At 40.9% G+C, this 22,491-nt stretch overlaps 1 protein-coding gene across 1 annotated transcript in view; it reads left to right on the plus strand.

Annotated features, from left to right (window-relative positions):
• The first annotated feature begins 296 nt into the window (after positions 1 to 296).
• Positions 297 to 22,491, plus strand: part of COL16A1 (collagen type XVI alpha 1 chain) — a 176,895-nt gene continuing 154,700 nt past the window's right edge. Inside the window, exons 1-2 of the mRNA XM_075853167.1 lie at positions 297 to 427; positions 21,196 to 21,306. Coding sequence (XP_075709282.1) covers positions 21,228 to 21,306 — 79 coding nt within the window. The 5' untranslated portion in view covers positions 297 to 427; positions 21,196 to 21,227. The remainder of the gene's footprint in view (positions 428 to 21,195; positions 21,307 to 22,491) is intronic.

Raw genomic sequence — 22,491 nt, forward strand, 5'->3', positions numbered from 1 at the left:
TCACACTGTTTGGTTGGATTGTTTGTTCTCATTTTCAGTCAGTTGGAAATTGTTAACACATTTATTTCATTCCTGTAGTGTTTAAGATAAAAAGAGGAAAAGTTATCTTGTGTTGTCCTTGGACACATAGGACACTCTGGTATAAGTGAAGGACTACTAGAGAAAGCAGTGGAAAGAGAGATAAAAGAAAACTGAGAGAGCCAGATGGACAGATTGAAAGATAGTAAAATGAGGAGGGGGATGAGAGTTTGGAAGATGAGGGGAGGAAAATAAGTTTGAAAAAGGAGGAGGAGACGGGAGGGGAAGGGAAAGACTGAGTCTCAGAGTAAAGTTTCAGCACAGAGGGGGAAATCTCGCTCAGCTTCAAACTTTTTTTGCAACATGGATCCAAAATCCTGTATCTGAGGAAGGTCAGCCCCACAGGACGGTGAGTCTGCATGATATGTGGTCTCTGCAGTAGTAGACATTGCAGGCAGTGTACACACTTTCCCTTAGCAGCATCTCCTCCAGACATCAGACACAAAGAAGCATCAGGGGAAGCTCGTAGTTGTGGCATTTATGGAGCACACATTCTGACACAGCAGCATTTCCTGTATTACTATATGATATATAAAATGCCATTGTTACTTTTCTCACTAATTCTCAATTAATATCAATTTATATGATTTTTTTATCCAGATACTGCACTAAAATAACATATTAACTATACAGAATTAAATGCAAATTGCTAATAGTGCCCATCATTCCATGAATCCACCTATAAGACATTGTTTGCAGAAACTCCTATGTATTAGAATGTGTGTTCTGATTACTGGTGGTTACATTACTATATGTTTTATAATACAATTCTATCATCTGTTGTTTACTGCTGGATTTATATAGGAATTTGGTCAGATAAGAAGAATTTTATATTCTTCAATGAGCGAATGCTAATTGGTATAGCAGAGCCCTGCAGAGAAGCCTTTTCATGTGCCTCTTTCTGGAGATCCTCCTATGGAAACAGCCTCTGCTAAAATAATTACATCAGACCTGCCAACGCAATGAATTTTAGGAAACCTTAAAACTTCTGCAGCTAGATCTCTGCGCAAGTCAAGGGAGGGTGCAGACTCAAAGCCCATTGTCCATCCCTGGATTTTTTTTTTAACATAAACTCAGCAGTATTTCATAAGAAAATATTGTTGGATTTCCCAACAAATAAAAATGAGATTATGAGGAAGCTATAATAAATTATCTAGCTTTCAAAGGAAAAATTGAATTGCTGGATTACCATGGTGCTCATTTTCATATTCATTAATATAAAGAAATCATATGTACATGATAAAATGGCCAACGTGCAAAATGTTTAATATATAATATACCACGTAAACAAGGGAATGACAGTAACACAAAGAAAATGGACATTACATTACCACATTCTACATAAGAACTATACTAGGGATACTAAACCTAACGTCTATATTATTTCCATTTTCTGTGCAGTGGAATACAATCTATTGTTTTCTATCATCAGTCATTTCAGGAAGGGAAGACGTTAAATATAGTTTTTACAATTGGATTACTGACAGAAAAATGTCTGCCCCCATGATCACTTTTTTACATCACATATCTCAAAAAAAAAGTTTATATACATATTCATGAGTGATATTAATAGCTTTTTATAAGCCTTTTTTCAAGCTGATGTGTTGTGAACGTCTTAAGAAGGCTGCAGACTTTATCATGTAGGTGAATTCACTCCTCTTAAGGCCCTTTTACACCAGCCGATAATCGGTCGCTGCAGTGAGCGCCGATCAACGAGACATCGCTGATCGGCGCTCGTTTGCTCCTGTCACACAGAGCTATGGATGGGGACAAGTTGTCGTTACTCCGATCGCTCGTCCCAATACGTTATTACCATGTCGGCTGCGTGTCTCCCTGTTTACACAGGGAGATGTGCTGCCGACAACGAGCATTTAAAAAAAATGATACAGCCAGCAGATGATCGAGCGTTTGCTCGTTCATCTGCTGATCACTGCCCTGTTTACACAGGACAATTATTGGCAACGAGCGTTATATGAACACTCATCTGCCCGATAATCAGCCAGTGTAAAACCCCCTTTAAAGTGACATCTCTTTGTCTACTTATTGTAGTCACTCCGTAGGCCTAGAGGCATTGCAGCTCCCTTTAACTCATAAATTACCTTACTATGACTTTCCTGTGTTTTATGAGAAGAGGTCAAACGCTCAGGGCCTGGCGTATTTTGTAGGTCCAAATGTGTAGCTAGGAATCTTAGCATGTATTTACCTGCATGTCCCTGTCGATTCTATGGGAGAGACCTGTCAGGACAGGCTCATCACCTAGTGACACAGAAAACTGCCCTGTTAACCATTTCACTGACTGCCTGTATCTATATACTTCATATATCTAAAACTCATTTAGAGCTCACCCATGCCAGTGACTATAGATGGAAACTACAGTAGGAATTCTGATCCAATTTATATCCTGTAAATTCCTTTCTACAGCCTCAAGCCAAGCTGAGAACATTATAAAATACCACACTGGAAATAGTCTCTCCCAGGTGTACTACAAAGTAATTCATGAGTCTTTTAGTCTATTCCGTGCAGAATACATGTCAGTTTTTTCCTGCAAAAAATTCTGCAATTTTTATTGTGTGTGCAGAGACAGGTATCTACAAATAAAGGCCTATATACGCGTACCAATTATTATCATGAGTCATACATTTTCGACAATAGTTTGCTTGTTTAAATGGACAAAATTATCATTCTTACAATACTGTATTGGTACTACGATCAGATGATAGTTACACAGTTACTGCTAAGCCATTAGGTCACGTGTCTGACAGCAGAGATTAAATAAACCACCGTCTGTTTCCAAGGGAAACCAGTAGGATTTTTGTAAAAAAAAAAAAAGCTATGTAAATAAAACATAATACAAACGTAGTATGGGCAAAAACCTGTAAAGGAAATAATTTCTCAAGATACTTTTTTTTTTTTAGCTGCGAAATGTTCAAATCTGAATTCTACATTTTATATAGTGCCTTTCTTACTAAAATAAAGAAAATCTCTAAATATAAGCTGCTTGTGCTGCCTTGTGTGAAGGTTTTGATATTCTAGTCTTTTTTTAGGGAAGGTGAGTGAAGAACCATATGGCCACCATTATAGCTCCCCAACCTGGGTCACCAGTCACTTGAATGGAATATTTGCCTGGTTATTCAGCGATACACGCACTCTCCCCCTATGTCCTTACATAAATAGTAAGGGATGTTCCACAGCTAAACACATAGGATTCAGCAAAAGCTGAGTGACCATGCCAGATTTTGTTAAAAGTGTGAGAAAACAATTTTTAAATGGATCTACTCAAAATAATGTTTTATGACCTTTCGATCTGTGGCGGTCTGACCACTGGGACTAAGGCTGCATTCACACGAGCATGACAGATTTACGCGCGTAAAAATGTGCGTAAATCTGGTCCATGTGCTTTGCGTTATTGCATCTATGCTTTGCGAGTGGCATGTGTTTTTGACGCACTCGTAAAGCACTTTTTTTTAAATTGAATTGATACGCAAATCATGCACAGCACACGGAGGTGCATCCGTGTGCTGTGCATGGTTTTCACTCACCCATTGACTTTATTGGGCGCGTAGGTGCATGAAAATGCACCAATATAGGACATGCAGTTAGTTTTACGCAGCGGACTCTCGCTCAATGAAAACTCACGCATGTGTGAACGGCCCCATTGAAATCAATGGATCCGTGTATCTATGCACAGCACACGGACGACAAGTACACAGAAAAGTAAGAAAAACTCACTTACAGGCAGGGAGAAATACTTTTTTTTTTTAGATAAAAGTAAGTTAGAATATAGAATAAAGTATAGGAAAAAGAGGACTAGAGAGACCAGGTTCTGACACAGTAACGGGGCCCTGGCTTTTTGGGGCCAATAAGACCCAGTAGATAACAACCACATCTGATTATAGCAGCTTATTTGCTACTCTGGAATTTACCCTTTTTGTGTTCATTTACAAATCACCAATGATAAGACCTGTGAGGAAGTGGAAATTCACAAAGTATTCGGTGTTTGCGATACAATATATATTCTATTTGGCTAAATATCCATTTCCTTGAAGCAATGTTCTTTCTTTGAGCAACAACTTTAGGTTTAAGCTTGTGTTCACATCAGAGTTCGCTTTCCATTGATGGGTTCCGTCTGAGCTTTTCCTCGGAGGAACCCATTAACGAAAAGGCAAATGGAAACCATAGCTTCCGCTTGCATTACCATTGATTTTAATGCTAATGCATCTGTTGCTAATGGTTTTCGTTTGTCACCGTTCCGTAAGGTTTCTGTTTTTTTTACCGAATCAATAGCGCAGTCGACTATTTAAGGCCAGTGCTATTCACTGAAATAAAAAATAATGTATACTGCACCAACAGGATGCAACAGGAAGCAATTGGATGCCTATACACTTGGATCCTGTTGTCATAAACTTCTATTGTAAAAAAAATCAGTATATGTCTAAGGCTTCATGCACACGACCGTGCTCGTAATTACGAGCATGGGCGGGCACGGCCGGCCGCGGGCAGCCGGCCGCTTTTGCGAGCCGTGCTGTCATTATAAAGTATAGCAGCACGGCGCGTAAAATAGAAAAATAGAACATGTTCTATTTTTTTAATGGCACGGGCACCTTCTCGTGAGAAAACGAGAAGGTACCTGTGGCTAACAAAAGTCTATGAGCCCGTTATTGCGGGTCGTAATTACGACCCGCAATAACGGGTGTCTTTACGGTCGTGTGCATGAGGCCTAAATGTTGTTTTTTGATAGGACAGGAAGTTACAGCCAAAGGCGTGTGCCTTTTGCGCGCGCAAAAAACGCGGTGTTTCGCTCGCGCAAAAGGCACTTAACAGCTCCATGTGTCAGCCCCGTATGATGTGCGGCTGCGTGATTTTCGCGCAGCCACCATAATTATGACACTCTGTTTGTATTTTTGTAAACAGAAAAGCACGTGGTGCTTTTCTGTTTTCATTCATACTTTTTACTGCTGTTGCGCGAATCACGTGCGTTACACGGAAGTGATTCCATGTGCTGCGCGTGATTTTCACGCACCCATTGACTTCAATGGGTGCGTGATGCGTGAACAACGCACACATAACGGACATGTCGTGAGTTTTACGCAGCGGACACGCTGTGTGAAACTCACGGACAGTCTGCACGGCCCCATAGACTAACCTAGGTCCGTGCGAGGCGCGTGAAAATCACACGCGTTGCACGGACGTATATCACGTTTGTCTAAATAAGCCCTCATAAGGTTTTTTTTTCCTGTCCTGTTGGATCCTGTTGTAGCAGTATGCTTTTTTTTTTTGCAGTAATTCTAAGGCTACATCTATTTACATCTGCGTTGGAGGCCTCATTAGGAACCACCATTGCAGATTGTCACAAATGCTGGAAAAATGACAGACACTATGACCGAAACACCACAGACCCCATTATATTCATTAGGGTCTGTGGGACGCTGTTGGTCTCCGGCATGTGATGGATGCGGCAGTACCGTTATTTAAATTTTTTCTGTTCCCATGACGTCTTTGTCATGTTCCTCAAACCATTCCTGAATAATTTTTGCAGTGTGGCAGGGCGCATTATCCTTCTAAAAGAGCCCACTGCCATTAGGGAATACCATTGTCATGAAGGTGCGTACTTGGTCTGCAACAATGTTTAGATCGGTAGCACGTGTCAAAATAACACCCACATGAATGGCAGGACCCAAGGCAGAACATTGCCCAGAGAATCAGGCCAGAATCACACACACAGTTTTGATACCGATTTTGGCTCCGTTTTTTGAGCCAAACACAGAAGAGGACACAAAAGAAAGGAGATACATCAATCTTTTATTTATACCTTTTATTTCTTTTGGATGCAATTCTGGCTTTGGCTCAAAAAACTGTGCCAGAAAACTGCACAAAAACGGAATTAAAACTGTGTGTGTGTGATCCTGTCTTTACACTGCCTCCGCCAATTAGCCTTCTTCCCATAGTGTGTCTTGGTACCATCTCTTCCCCAGGTTAGCGACGCACACGCATCCGGCCACTAACAAGATGTAAAAGAAAACATGATTTATCAATCCATCTTCTTCTATTGCTGATTTCTGAAATCTGTGATCCTAATAAATGTAATAGATAATATCGCCTGGACAAGAACGCTTAAAAAATATTTTCATTTTATTATATCTTTAAAATGGGCTAATCAAGCCAATAATTCCTATAGATACCAGGCTAACCAGGTAGGTAAGACTAGATAAGGATGACAATACAGTTAAATGAAATTATTATGGAACTACTCCAAATATCTAGTTGAAACATATAAATTCTGTCCCTACCTGGACTAGATAGCAAAGTGTGCATTCACACTAAGAAAAGATCTGATACCTAAAAGCAGAGTGTGCATGAACACTCAGTAGCGGAAACACAACACCTACGACACAGTGTGCATTCACACTGAAATGGGACACAGCACATACATTTCTTATGCATTAGCACCCATAAATAGCAGTGCAGCACCTAGAGCAGTAGTGTGCATTCACACTTACAAGGGACTGTACATTTAGACAAAAGTGTGCATTCACAAAAGATAGATATGGTATACTAAGTGTGCATTCGCAATAGATAGATATGGTATACAAAGTGTGCATTTACACTAGATAGATATGGTATACTATGTGTGCATTCACACTAGATAGATATGGTATACTAAGTGTGCATTCACAAAAGATAGATATGGTATACTAAGTGTGCATTCACACTTATAAGGGAATGTACATTTAGACAAAAGTGTGCATTCACAAAAGATAGATATGGTATACTAAGTGCGCATTCACAATAGATAGATATGGTATACTAAGTGTGCATTCACACTAGATAGATATGGTATACTAAGTGTGCATTCACACTAGATAGATATGGTATACTAAGTGTGCATTCAAACTAGATAGATATGGTATACTAAGTGTGCATTCACACTAGATAGATATGGTATACTAAGTGTGCATTCACACTAGATAGATATGGTATACTAAGTGTGCATTCACACTAGATAGATATGGTATACTATGTGTGCATTCACACTAGATAGATATGGTATACTATGTGTGCATTCACACTAGATAGATATGGTATACTATGTGTGCATTCACACTAGATAGATATGGTATACTAAGTGTGCATTCACAAAAGATAGATATGGTATACTAAGTGTGCATTCACACTAATTAGCAAGACCTACGACACAGTGTTCATTATCGCTGAAATGAGCACCAGCACATACAGGTAGTGTGCATTCACACTCCTCTGTAGCAGCATAACACCTATAGTAGTAGTGTGCATTCACACCCGACGAATATTGTACACCCGAAAACAAGAGTCTGCATTTACACTGAACAAAATTGAATGCCTAATGCGTTTCCACGTCCTTAGTTTAAATAGAACATTTCTTCACAGGCAGGTGTACTGAAACGGGGCAGATTAGCACATTAGTTTCTCATGCAATATTGTCTGTCCGCCCTGTGTCTGCTAGAGCTTTTCTTCTAACAGCACGATTCTGGTATCTGACCGCAGCGTTTCAACTGAATGCCGGCTATTTAAGCTTTTAGCTCTGCCCTTTGAGAGGCTGGACGATTGCCTCAAACCCCCAATCAGAGCGCGCCACGTCATCAGCCGCCCCGCCCACTCAGGGGCTCATCCAGATCACTCCTCCCCGAGCATATTAAACGACGCTTAGCGTTATGTGACTATGGGAATCACCAAGCGGCTATATTTCAATATAATGGCATATTAAATGTAGAAGAAGCAAATTGAACTAATATCGATAGGAGGTTATAAAAAGATAAATGGTTTTAATAAAGATAATAAAGTTACACATGAGCAAATAAGCTATGCAGATGATAAAAATCAAAGATCGCCACCGATCCATTTGCATCAAACTACTATCGCCAAATATCAACTCCACCTTATAGAAAATAAGTAGAGGAGATGTTATCGTTAAGGCCCCTAGGTTTAACAGTCTGTAACAAAAATATCCACCTTGCTTCCCGCTGAAGTAAATGTTTATCCCAATTACCACCTCTACAATGAGGACATTCCCATTCAATACCTTGGAATCTCAGATGGTCAGGATTACCCTGATGACATTCCCAGATATGGAGTGTGATCGGAGTATCAGCTCGTTTAACTGTATCATTAATATGGGCTCTGATACGGCTGCGAAATTCGCGAATGGTTTTACCCACATATTGAATACCACAGCTGCATGTCATCAAATAAATAACCCCTTGTGTCTTACAAATAATGACGACCTGATGTAGTACTACAATATGATTTACTTGTTAGGATTGATCTACAAGCTTTGCAAGTACCACAGCTATATGTACCAATGGGGGGCTTAGGCAGCCATGTTGACCGAGTCGCTGGTTTCATGTGGCTCTGAACCAATTTATCTTTTAAATTACGTCCTCTACTGAAGGTAATTGCTGGCCTATCACTCAGAAGACTCCCTATGTCTAGGTCAGCTTTTAAAATACCCCAGAATGTCTGAATGACTTCTCTCACTTGTGTATGTTGTGAATACTAGGGTCCTATGATTCTAAGGTCGATCTCACCAGTCTCGCTTATCCTTGGATTGAGAAGCTCATCCGTATCCACTGAAAGGGCATGTTGATATGCATTTTTGGGAACCCAATCTGGATATCCTCTTCGACCAAACCTCGTTTTCAAGTCCGAGGCTGCGTTCTGATAGTGAGACATGTTGGTGCAATTTCTACGAGCTCGCAGATATTGCCCCTTTAGAATTCCCTTTTTAAGTGGTTTCGGATGCCAGCTATCCCACCTTAATAGAGTATTAGTAGCTGTTGGTTTTCTATGGATTTGCGTGTTCACTCTTCCTGACACTGATTTGCTTATAGACAGATCCAAGAATGTAATTTTATCCGAAGGGATTTCAGAGGTAAATAATAGTCCAATATCATTGACATTCAATATCTGTGCAAACTCTCTAAATTTGGTTTGTGAGCCATTCCATAATATTAGAATATTGTCAATGAATCTGAGCCAGAGGATCACACTTGAACTCCAAGTTTCCATCGCCTCTTGAAAGACAATTTCTTTCTCCCCCCAGCTCAGATACAGGTTAGAAAAGGTTGGGGCACAGGGACTGCCCATTGCCACTCCTCTGAGCTGGTAGAAAAAACTTTCCATTGCAAGTAAAAGAATTTCGTCCCAATACAAATTGGAGCAACCCCATGACAAACTCATTGTGGCTTGTAAATTGATTACCTCTCGATTTCAGGAAGTACCTCACTGAGTCGCAGCCTTTGTCATGTGGTATACTACTATACAGAGCCTCCACGTCCAAACTTCCCAAGAGTACATCCTCATCAAGCTGAATCCCCTTTAGCTGTTTAATAACATCCATTGTATCCCTCACATAGGACGGAAGGGTCACCACAAATGGACGGAGAATCTGATCAACATACAAGCTGGCATTCTATGTAACCCTATCAATGCCTGCTACAATAGGCCGCCATTTTAGTGGCACTAAGCCTTTAGGCACCTTTGGTAGGCTGTAAAAATTTTCCATAACAGGGAACTCTGGAAGTAGAAACTTGAACTCTCTCTGGTCAATGATATCCTCCGACCTTGCGTGCAGTAACAAGCTATTCAATTCCTCTTTATAGGATTTAATTGGGTTATTGGACAAGATTTCATAACAACTGCGGTCGTCAAGGATCGCAAGGCACATACCGACATAGGCCTGGCGATCCATGACGACCACATTACCACCCTTGTCGGATGTCTTAATAACAATAGATTCATCCTTTTCAATGAGCCTCAGACTCCCCCCCTCTTCAGGTGTGATATTATTCACTTTTCTCTTAGAATGTAAATGGATCAATTGGTCAATGACTACCTTAACCCCTTAACGCTCATTGACGTACTATTACGTCATGGTAAGCGCCCTGTTCGCGCTCCATGACGGAATAGTACGTCTCGGGAGTAACGGCCGTTTCGGCCGTCCTCCCGACACATACAGGAGCTGTGACAGCTGCTGTCTCGTACAGCAGCTGTCACAGCTCCTACAGCGGGGACCGATCGCTGTGTCCCCGCTGATTAACCCCTGAAAAGCCGTGTTCAATAGCGATCACGGCTTTTTAGGGGTTAAGCTGCCATCGCCGGCCTGCTACACGATAGCGGCCGGCGATGGTGACTATGGCAACCGGACACCAAACAATGGCGTCCGGCTATGCCATAGACGGAAGCCTAGTGGGTCCTGACGAAGTCAGGACCCACTATGCTTGCTGTCAGTGAGTAGCTGACAGTTCTAATACACTGCACTACGCATGTAGTGCAGTGTATTAGAATAGCGATCAGGGCCTCCTGCCCTCATGTCCCCTAGTGGGACAAAGTAAAAAAGTTAAAAAAAAGTTAAAAAAAGATGTGTAAAAATAAGAAAATAAAAGATTTAAAAGTAATAAAAGTAAAAATCCCCCTTTTTCCCTTATCAGTCCTTTATTATTAATAAAAATATATAAACAAACAAATAAACTATACATAATTGGTATCGCCGCGTCCGTAACGGCCTGAACTACAAAATTATTTTATTATTTATCCCGCGCGGTGAACGCTGTAAAATAAAATAATAATAAGCCGTCCCAGAATCACAATTCTTTGGTCACTTCACTTAGCAAAAAAATGGAATAAAAAGAGATCAAAAAGTCGCATGTACCTAAAAATGGTATTGATGGAAACTACAGTTCGTTACACAAAAAATAAGTCCTCGCACGGCTTTATTGATGGAAAAATAAAAACGTTATGGCTCTTAGAATATGATAACACAAAAAGTGAATGATTTTTTACAAAACTTATTTTATTGTGCAAACGCCATAAGACATAAAAAAAGTATAAACATCTGGTATCGCCGTAATCGTATCGCCCCGCAGAATAAAGTGAATATGTCATTTATAGCGCACGGTGAACGCTGTAAAAAAAATAGAATAAAAAAACAATAGTAGTGTTTTTTAGTCACCGCGCCACTTAAAAATAGAATAAAAACTGATCAAAAAGCCGCATGCACCCCAAGAAAACTACAATTAATTCCTCAAGGGGTCTAGTTTCCAAAATGGGGTCACTTTTGGGGGGTTTCCACTGTTTTGGCACCACAAAACCTCTTCAAACCGGACATGGTGCCTAATAAAAAGGAGGGCTCAAAATCCACTAGGTGCTCCTTTGCTTCGGAGGCCGGTGCTTCAGTCCATTACCGCACTAGGGCCACATGTGGGATATTTCTCAAAACTGAAGAATCTGGGCAATAAATATTGAGTTGCGTTTCTCTGATAAAACCTTTTGTGTTATAAAAAAAAGTGGTATAAAAAGGATTTTCTGACAAAAAAAAAAGTAGATTTCACCTCTACTTTGCTCAAAATTCCTGTGAAACACCTAAAGGGTTCATAAACTTTCTAAATGCTGTTGTGAATACTTTGAGGGGTCCAGTTTCTAAAATGGGGTGTTTGATTGGGGTTTCTAATATATGGGCCCCTCAAAGCAACTTCAGAACTGAACTGGAACCTAAAAAAAATAAATAAATTAGGCAATACTTCGCTTCTTACATTATACTGATAATGAGCCGTGCCCACCCCGAGATGACCCAGTTTTGTATAAACGGAGACCCCTATTAGACCGTTTCAGTGCCCGGTTTTCCCAAGCATACACCCCCGAGAAGTGTATTTCTATTGATGAGTCCTTGGTACATTTTAAAGGGAGGGTTCAATTCCGCCAGTACCTGCCGGGTAAGAGGGCAAGGTATGGCGTGAAGATGTATAAGCTGTGCGAGAGTGCATCAGGGTATACCTACAAATTTAGGATATATGAAGGGAAGGACACCGGTATTCAACCCCCAGAATGCCCCCCCCCCCTTACTGGGAGTCAATGCAAAAATTGTGTGGGATTTGGTGCACCCACTGCTGGACCAGGGTTACCACCTCTACCTGGATAATTTTTATACCAGCGTCCCACTCTTCAACTGCCTCGCTTCCAGAAGTCCTGCGGCATGCGGCACTGCTAGAAGAAATCTGAGAGGCCTCCCTAAGACTCTGCAGGGCAAACGCTCAGAAGGGGTGAGAGCAGGGCACAATCTAGCAGCAACATATTGTGTGTCAAGTACAAGGACAAGAGAGATGTCACACGAGTACCCATGTACCCGTACGAGGTACCAGTACAGAGACCCCCAAACCAGACTGCATCCTGGACTACTATAGGTACATGAGAGGGGTGGACTTGTCAGATCAAGCCCTGAAGCCCTACAGCGCCATGCGGTGTGGTATAAGAAGCTGGCCGGGCACATCATACAGATGGCATTGTACAACGCGTACGTGCTACATCGATGTACAGGCCAGACGGGAACTTTCCTGGAATTTCAAGAGGTGGTTATCAAGAAACTAATTTTTATGGACCAAGAAGGGGGGGCACCCAGTACTTCTGGAGGCAAGGCCACACGCATCGTACCAGGGCAACACTTTCCAGGAGAAGTTCCCCAAACTGGCAAGAAAGAAAAAAGTCAAAAGAGGTACAAAGTCTGCTATAAGAGGGGGATAAGGAAGGACACAATATATCAATGTGACACATGTCCCGAAAAACTAAGGCTCCGTATGAAAGAGTGCTTCAAAATTTATCATACATCCCATGATTTTTAATCTACCCCAGTTTTACTTACCCTGATGCACTCTGCACAGCTTATCCCCCCTCGTCTTTCCCCTCTGAGCCCTGCTGCGTGCCTAGGCAGCTGATTACAGCCACATGTAGGGTATTGACGTACCCGTGAGAACCCACATTACAGTTTATGGGGTGTATGTCTCCAGTCAAAATGCTTACTACACCTCTAGATGAATGCCTTAAGGGGTGTAGTTTTTAAAATGGGGTCACTTCTTGGGGGTTTCAACTGTACTGGTACCTCAGGGGCTACTGCATACATGACTTTGCACCAAAAAATCCCCAGTAGGCCAAATGGTGGTCCTTTCCTTCTGAGCCCTCCCATGGACCCTAACGGCAGTTTATCACCACAAATGGGGTACTGCCGCGCTCAGGACAAATTGGGCAACAGAATGGGATATTTTATTTCTTGTGAAAATTAGAAATTTTCAGCCAAAACTACATATTATTGGAAAAAATAATTTTGTTTTAATTCCCAGCCCAATTCAAATAAGTTCTGTGAAAAAACTCTGGGGTCAAAATGGTCACAACACCCATAAATGAATTCCTTGAGGGGTGTAGTTTCCAATATGGGGTCACTTCTGGTGGGTTTCCATTGCTTTGATACCTCTGGGGCTCTGCAAATGCGACATGGCACCCGAAAACCAATCCATCAAAATCTGGACTCCAACAAACACATAGCACTCCTTTGCTTCTGAGCCCTCCCATGGGCCCAAATGGCAGTTTATCACCACAAATGGGGTATTGCCGCACTAAGGACAAATTGGGCAACAAAATGGGGTATTTTGTTCCCTGTGAAAATAAGACATTTTGATAAAAAATGCCATCTTATTGGAAAAATGTCATTTTTTTTAATTCACAGATCAATTCAAATAGGTGCTGTAAAAAAACTGTGGGGTCAAAATGATAACCACAACCATGAATGAATTCCTTGAGGGGTGTAGTTTCCAAAATGGGGTCACTTCTGGTGGGTTTCCATTGCTTTGATACCTCTGGGGCTCTGCAAATGCGACATGGCACCCGAAAGCCAATCCAGCAAAATCTGGACTCCAAAGAACAAATAGCGCTCCTTTCTTTCTGAGCCCTCCCATGGGCCCAAATGGCAGTTTATCACCACAAATGGGGTATTGCTGCACAGGACAAATTGGGCAACAAAATGGAGTAATTTATTTCTTGTGAAAATAAGAAATTTTGAGCCAATACTACATATTAGTGGAAAAAATATTTTTTTTTTAAATTCCCAGCCCAATTCAAATAAGTTCTGTGAAGAAACTATGAGGTCTAAATAGTCACATTACCCATAAATGAATTGTTTGAAGGGTGTAGTTTCCAAAATGGGGTTACTTCTGGTGGGTTTCCATTGCTTTGATACCTCTGGGACTCTGCAAATGCGACATGGCACCCGAAAACCAATCCAGCAAAATCTGGACTCCAACAAACACATAGCGCTCCTTTCCTTCTGAGCCCTCCCATGGGCCCAAACGGCAGTTTATCGCCACAAATGGGGTATTGCTGCACTCAGGACAAATTGGGCAACAAAATGGGGTATTTTGTTCCCTGTGAAAATAGGAAATTTTGATCATAAATTACATCTTATTGGAAAAAAAATTCATTTTTTTAATTTCACAGCCCAATTAAAATAGGTGCTGTGAAAAAACTGTGCGGTCAAAATGATAACAACAGCCATAAATTAATTCCTTGAGGGGTGTAGTTTCCAAAATTGGGTCACAATTGGGGGATTCCTACTGTTTTGGCACCTCAACACCTCTTCAAACCTGGCATGCTGCCTAAAATATATTCTAATAAAAAAGGGGCCTCAAAATGCACTAGGTGCTTCTTTGCTTCTAGGGCTTGTGTTTTAGTCCACGAGCGCACTAGAGCCACATGTGGGACATTTCTAAAAACTGCAGAATCTGGACAATACATATTTAGTAGTGTTTCTCTGGTAAAACCTTCCGTGTTACACAAAAAAAATTGAATAAAATTGAAATTCAGCAAGAAAAATGAAAATTGCAAATTTCACCTCCACTTTGCTTTAATTCCTGTGAAATGCCTGAAGGGTTAAAAAACTTTCTAAATGCTGTTTTGAATACTTTGAGGGGTCTAGTTTTTAAAATGGGGTGTTATATCAGGGTTTCTAATACATAGGCCCCTCAAAGCCCCTTCAGAACTCAAGAGGTACCTTAAAAAAAAGGCTTTTTAAATTTTCTTAAAAAAAAGTGAAATTACTGTTTATGTTCTAAGCCTTGTAACGTCCAAGAAAAATAAAATAATGTTCAAAAAACGATGCCAATCTAAAGTAGACATATGGGAAATGTGAACTAGTAACTATTTTGGGTGGTATAACCGTCTGTTTTACAAGCAGATGCATTTAAATTCTGAAAAATGCTATTTTTTATAAATTTTCCCTAAATTTTGCAATTTTTCAACAATAAACACTGAATATATCGTCCAAATTTTACCACTAACATAAAGCCCAATGTGTCACGAGAAAACAATCTCAGAATCGCTTGGATAGGTTTAAGCATTGCGACGTTATTATCACATAAAGTGAAATATGTCAGATTTGAAAAATGGGCTCTGAGCCTTAAGGCCAAAACAAGGCTGCGTCCTTAAGGGGTTAAGGAATGTATCAATAGGTGTATCATTTATTGGAGGGTTTCTTGTTGAAGGAAGTGCTAAGTTAGCAAAAGATCCCTCACCTGGTACCCTATTCCCCTCATCCAACAGACCACCCATTGTTCTCAACAATGGCATATCCTCCTCATCCAAGCCCAATTCGGTACATCTACGTCTATCATTTAGCTTGAAGAATTTTTTACACTTGAGCTTACACCCAAATAATTGCAAATCCTTCACCCACGAAAACAGGTCAAAGGATGGTGTAGCTACAAAAGAGAGTCCACGTTTCAATAGGCACAATTCTCCCTCTGATAGTTTTTTCTGGGATAAATTTAGAACTTGGAGTTCATCATCGTGGGTGCCCTTCACTAGTTTTCCTTTCGTCCCCGTAGCAAATAGTCCGACACTAGTGGGCCTTGGGATAAAAATCACCCCTATTAGAAGAGTTAGAAAAATCACCCCTATTAGAAGAGTTGGAACCATGTTTTCCTCTACTTCTTCCTCTGGTATTCACATTGGGGTACCGAGACCTCCCCTGATTACTCCCCTCTATTATTGACACAATGAGAATTATCACTGTCATAGTCAGAGGAGGATAATTCAGTATCCAGGTCATGATAACCCTGATCTTTTCTATTAAATTCAAAAATTCTGTCCTCCTTAACCCCTTCCCGCACCTTGACGTAACTGCACATCAATGTGTGCAGTATCTTCGCGCACCTCGACGTGCAGTTACATCTGTACTTTTTACAGTTAACCGCAGTGGCGCTACACCACAGCGGCGGTTAACTGTGCAGGGTGTCTGCCCTGCATTCCCTGTTGCCGATCAGTGGCCCATGGCCGCTGATTTCGGCAGTTAACCCCTTCGATGCGGCGGTTGATTGCGATTGCCACATTTAAGGAGTTTAGCAGAGATCAGCAGCCCCCACGTGAAATCACGGGGGGCTGGCGATGGTGCCCATGGCAACCGGACGCCAGACAATGGCTTCTGGGCTGCCATTGTCTGGTGTCCGGTTGCGATGACAATGACTGGTCCTCGTAGGCTTCCTGCCAGAGTGACTGTCATGTCACAATGACAGTTGGAATGCATTACACTACGTAGGTAGTGTAATGTATTCTAGCAGCGATCAGAGCTGCAAGTCTAAGGGTAAGTTCACTAAGAGTTTTTTGACACGTTTTTTTGTCACGGAAACAGAATTTGTGAGTATTTGGACAGTTTCTGCTTGAATATCTTTGCAGGATGTCAGAATAACCTCCCAGAGCTTCTGTTTTGATGTGAACTGCCTCCCACCCTCATACATATTTTGCTTGAGGATGCTCCAAAGAATCTCAATAGGGTTGAGGTCAGGGGAACATGGGGGCCACACCATGACTTTCTCTCCTTTTATGCCCATAGCAGCCAATGACACAGAGGTATTCTTTGCAGCATGAGATGGTGCATTGTCATGCATGAAGATAATTTTGCTACGGAAGGCACTGTTCTTCTTTTTGTACCACGGAAGAAAGTGGTCAGTCATAAACTCTACGTACTTTGCAGAGGTCATTTTCACACCGTCAGGGACCCTAAAGGGGCCTACCAGCTCTCTCCCCATGATTCCAGCCCAAAACATGACTCTGCCACCTCCTTGCTGACATCGCAGCCTTGTTGGGACATGGTGGCCCTTCACCAACCATCCACTACTCCATCCATCTGGACATCCAGGGTTGCACAGCACTGATCAGTAAACAACACGGTTTGAAAATTAGTCTTCATGTATTTCTGAGCCCACTTCAACTGTTTCTGCTTGTGAGCATTGTTTAAGGATGGCCGAATAATAGCTTTATGCACACTTGCAAATCTCTGGAGGATCCTACACCTTGAGGTTCGCGGGACTCCAGAGGCACCAGCGGATTCAAATACCTGTCTGCTGCTTTGCAATGGCATTTTAACATCTGCTCTCCTAATCCTATTAATTTGTCTGGAAGAAACCTTCCTCATTATGCCTTTATCTGAACGAACCCGTATGTTCTCTGAATCAGCCACAAATCTTTTCACAGTACGATGATCACGCTTAGGTTTTCTTGAAATATCCAATGTTTTTATACCTTGTCCAAGGTATTGCACTATTTCACACTTTTCGGCAGCAGAGAATGCTTTTTCTTTCCCATATTGCTTGAAACCTGTGGCCTGCTTAATAATGTGGAACGTCCTTCTTAAGTAGTTTTCCTTTGATTGGGCACACCTGGCAAACTAATTATCACAGGTGTCTGAGATTGATTACAATGATCCAAAGAGCCCTAAGGGTATGTGCACATGATAACTGCATTTACGTCTGAAATTACGGAGCTGTTTTCAGGAGAAAACAGCTCCTGAATTTCAGACGTAAATGCATGTACTGGCGTTTTTCGCCGCGTCTTTTACGGACATAATTTGGAGCTGTTCTTCATTGAAGTCAATGAAAAACGGCTCCTATTACGTCCCAAGAAGTGTCCTTCACTTCTTTGATGAGGCTGTTATTTTATGCGCCGTCTTTTGACAGCGACGTGTAAAATGACAGGTCGTCGGCACAGTACATCAGAGGACCCATTGTATGTGATGGGCAGATGTTTGCCGACGTATTGGAGGCGTTTTTTCAGACGTATTTCGAGGCATAAAACGCCTCCAATACGTCTGAAAATAGGTCGTGTGAACCCAGCCTAAGACACAATACCATCCATGAATTTAATTGACAAACTAATAATTAAATGTTTATGACACTTAAATCCAATGTGCATAATTGGAACACGGTGTACATTTGGTATCGGCATAATCGTATCGACCTGCAGCATAAAGTATAATTTTTCATTTATAGCGCAGGGTGAACGCCATAAAAAAAAAGAATAAAAACTATTGTCAGAATTGCTGGTTTTTGGTCACCTTGCTTGCCAAAAAATGGAATAAATAGTGATAAAAAAAACGCATGTTCCCCAAAATAGTACCAATGAAAACTACAGATTGTCCCGCAACAAATAAGCCCTCACACAGCGACGGTGTAGAAGAAATAAAGAAGTTCTGGCTCTCAGAATATGGCGATGCAAAATGTGCAGAGTGTTCAAAAGCGGATAAGATTGGGCACCATTTATCAGTGCGACACCGAGCACATATTTGCGTATTATTATTTATTTACCCCATTATTATACCCTCTTATTATACCCCTGATGTACTCCGCACAGCTTACATATGCCCCCACATTATAAACTGAAATACCAGCAAAACCTGAAACAGAACTACTACCAAGCTAAATCTGCGCACGAAAAGCCAAATGCTGCTCCCTCCCTTCTGAGCCCTACAGCGTGCCCAAACAGTAGTTTACGTCCATCAATATGGCATCGCCATACCTGGTTAATATTGTATGACGTATTTGTCTTCAGTGGCACAAACTAGGCACAAAATATTGCGCACTAAAATGGCATATCAGTGGAAAATTGTAATTTTCACTCCACACCACCCGTTGCGCATTAACCCCTTTCTGCACCACGACTTAATAGCATGTCGTGATGTGCAGGGGGGATGTTTGGAGCGGGCTCACACGCTGACAATATAATGACAATATATTGTACCAGTGATCTAATGATCGCTGGTTCAAGTCCCCTAGGGGGACTAATAAAATGTGTAAAAAAAAAAAAAAAGTAAATAAAGTTATTCGTGAAAAAAATTAAATAAATATTTAAAGTCCAAAAGAAAATCCTTTTCCCAATTTTTTCACTAAAGCAATGTAAAAAATAAAAAAATACACAAAATTGGTATCGCTGTGTCCGTAAAAGTCAGAACTATTACAATATACCATTATTTAACTCACACGGTGAACGCTGTAAATAATAAAGAATTCAAAACACCAAAATTGCTGTTTTTTGGTCACCTGAGCTCTAAAAAAATGTTAATAAAAAGTGCTCAAAAAATGGTACCATTAAAACCTAAAGTAGGTCCCACAAGAAATAAGTCCTCACACCACTTTATTGATGGAAAAATAAAAAAAGTTATAGATCTTCGAATGCGGAGAGTGAAAAACGAAAATAAAAAAGCAAAAAATGGATCAGTCCAGAAAGGGTTAATTAATTTCTAATAAAAAAAACCATTTATGCCCACATGTGGGGTATAGCCTTACTCGGCAGAAATTGGTTTACAAATGTTCGGCGGCTTTTTCCTCCTTTATTCTTTGTGAAAATTTAAAAATTCAACATTTTAGTGGGAATAAAGTTGATATTCTTTTTCACGGCCTAATTTTAATAAATTCTGAAAAAGATCTGTGGGGTCTAAATGCTAACTATACCCCTAGATAGATTCCTTAATTGGTGTCGTTTCCCAAGTCACTTTTAGGCTATTTTTACTGTTTTGGTCTCTCAGGGGCTTTGCAAATGTCACATGACACCCAAAAACTATTCCTTGCATTTCTCATGTAAAACCTTCTGTGTTACAGAAAAAAACTGTATTACAAATGAAATTTGGCAAAAAGAAATGAAATTTGTACATTTCAACTCTACTTACTTTAATTCCTGAGAAACGCCTATGGGGTTAGAACACTTTCTGAATACTGTTTTGGATACTTTGAGGGGTGCAGTTTTCAAAATGGGGTGAGTTATGGGGTCTTTCTAATATATAAGGCCCTCAAAGCCGCTTCAGAACAGAACTGGTCCCTGAAAAAATTAGCTTTTGAAATTTTCTTGAAAATATGAGAAATTGCTGCTAAAGTTCTAAGCCTTGTAACGTCCTAGAAAAATAAAATAATGTTCAATAAACGATGAAAATATAAAGTAAACATATGGGATATATAAAATAGTAACTATTTTGTGTGGTATTAGTGTCTGTCTTACAAGCAGATACATTTAATTTTAGAAAAATGCAAATTTTTGCAAATTTTCTTAACATTTTGGTGTTTTTCACACATAAGGCTATGTTCACACATTTTATTTTGCCGAGTTTTTTTACGCGGAAACCGCGTCGCAAAACTCGGCAAAAACGGCCCGAAAATGCCTCCCATTGATTTCAATGGGAGGCGTCGGCGTCTTTTTCCCGCGAGCAGTAAAACTGCCTCGCGGGAAAAAGAAGCGACATGCCCTATCTTCGGGCACTTCCGCCTCTGACCTCCCATTGACTTCAATGGGAGGCAGAGAAAGCATATTTCGCGCTGTTTTATACCCGCGGCGCTCAATGGCCGCGGGCGAAAAACGGCGCGAAAAACTCCGCGAAAATCGGCGTGCAGGGAGAGGAATATCTGCCTCAAACTTCCCAACGGAATTTTGAGGCAGATATTCCTCCTGCAAAATACCCCGTGTGAACATAGCCTAAATATTAAATTTATTGACCAAATTTCTTTACTAACATAAAGTACAACATGTCACGAGAAAACAATCTCACAATCACTTGGATAAGTAAAAGCATTCCCAAGTTATTACTACATAAGTTAACACATGTCAGATTTGAGAAAATCGGCTTTGTCCTCAAGGCCAAAACAGGTTCAGTCCTGCAGGGGTTAAAGTCCAACAAGTCTCTACGATATTGAAAGTGCTTTCTCTCTTTAACATGGGCTGTGAATTTTTCCACAGCCTGCTGCAAAACCAATTCCTTTCTCTCAAAGTCAACATGGTTCTCAAACTTTGTAGCTGTGCATTGTTGGCAACCAGAATTTTTTCTTCCTCCAACAGAATATTCATAAATCTCAGAGAGGATGCAATGGATTCCTTCTCCCATTTTGCCAACAATGCTGTAGTTCTAACCCTAGCAGCAGGCTGTAGACTAATTCTCAAACCTCTTGGTACTATATTATGTTTGAAAAATAATAAATGTAATGTGGTAAATCTCTGTTCTTATTTCAGATCTGGTAGAGCTAACCAAACTGACCGCAAACATGTGGTTTTTCTGGACGTCTGCAATTTACTTGATTAACTGCATTTTGTACAGCAATGGAGGAATCCTACCTCAGACAGGTAATGTACCACAACAGCCCAGTATATGTGCTATGTTTTTTGTGATATTAAACACTCCTACACTTGTGCCTATTGCATATTTCTGCCTGGGGGAGTATTTATATTATAGAACTTGTAGCTCCGGTTTCTGTTCTTTGATGTAAGGTGTTTATGCAGATGTAACACATAAGTTATTTGTAATTAAAAGTTAATTTAATAATAAAAAACATACACACAACCTGCATCCGCGGGCGGCATACCCCACAATGCCTCTTTCTGTGCGGAACATTACCAGGGTAAGCAGACACAGTCAAATGTGTCTGTCCCTGCACAGAACTACATTATAGGCTAGCTACAGAAGGGCTTTAAGAAGCACACATGCTATTTCCCCTAGATCTTTCGCCAACACCCAGTAGTAACCACACGACACACCTTCTTTGGCAAAATCAGCCAATTTTATTAATTAAATAAACATACAGTGATAAGGGGAGCTCGACCAACCGCGACATCACACTCTATGAGTCGGGACACGCCTGCCGCAGGCCCACTTACGCATGTACAGACCGGGCCTGTCTACCATCGGTTGGCACCACGGGCAGCTGTCAGCTGTCCAGGCTGACCTTCACATCTACCCGGGCCGTGATCTTACCTTGGAGCCTGCCATACGGCTCGTGTTCCCCCACTAGCAAAGGTCACCCTGCCGTACTGCTCGTGGCTTGCTCGCTGTGGCAACAAATCAATCCACTCTTCTCAAAGTGTAGTGCCGCGATCCGCCTTACAAAGTATTGTAACACTACAAAACATTCAACAGGGAGGGAGGGTGGGTATCTTTGCTTTCTTTCTGTAACTGACTAGCCCCTTACTTGGCTGCCCCTTATCTACCCCTTCCTCCCCGCCCACTTTATCTAGCCAACTAATCAAAAAGTTGACCTATGAGTAAATGAATATATTCCATATATATAAATGCAATCAACCTCCTTTATATTATGTATTCAGTGAGAGATTTGGGAAAGTTTCTTCCCGAATTTTCATCTTTTATTCTTTTTACACTGCTGCTTCCCTTAGACTGTATGTATATTAAAATTGTATCTTCTATAATTTTGTCATTTTCTTGTATTGTTAAAGTGTAACTAAATGTTCGACAAACTTCTGACATGTCATAGCGACATGTCAGAAGTTTTGATTGGTGGAGGTCGGAGCACTGAG

The sequence above is a fragment of the Rhinoderma darwinii genome, chromosome 2, assembly GCF_050947455.1.
Source record: "Rhinoderma darwinii isolate aRhiDar2 chromosome 2, aRhiDar2.hap1, whole genome shotgun sequence".
Classification (NCBI taxonomy): Eukaryota; Metazoa; Chordata; class Amphibia; order Anura; family Rhinodermatidae; genus Rhinoderma; species Rhinoderma darwinii.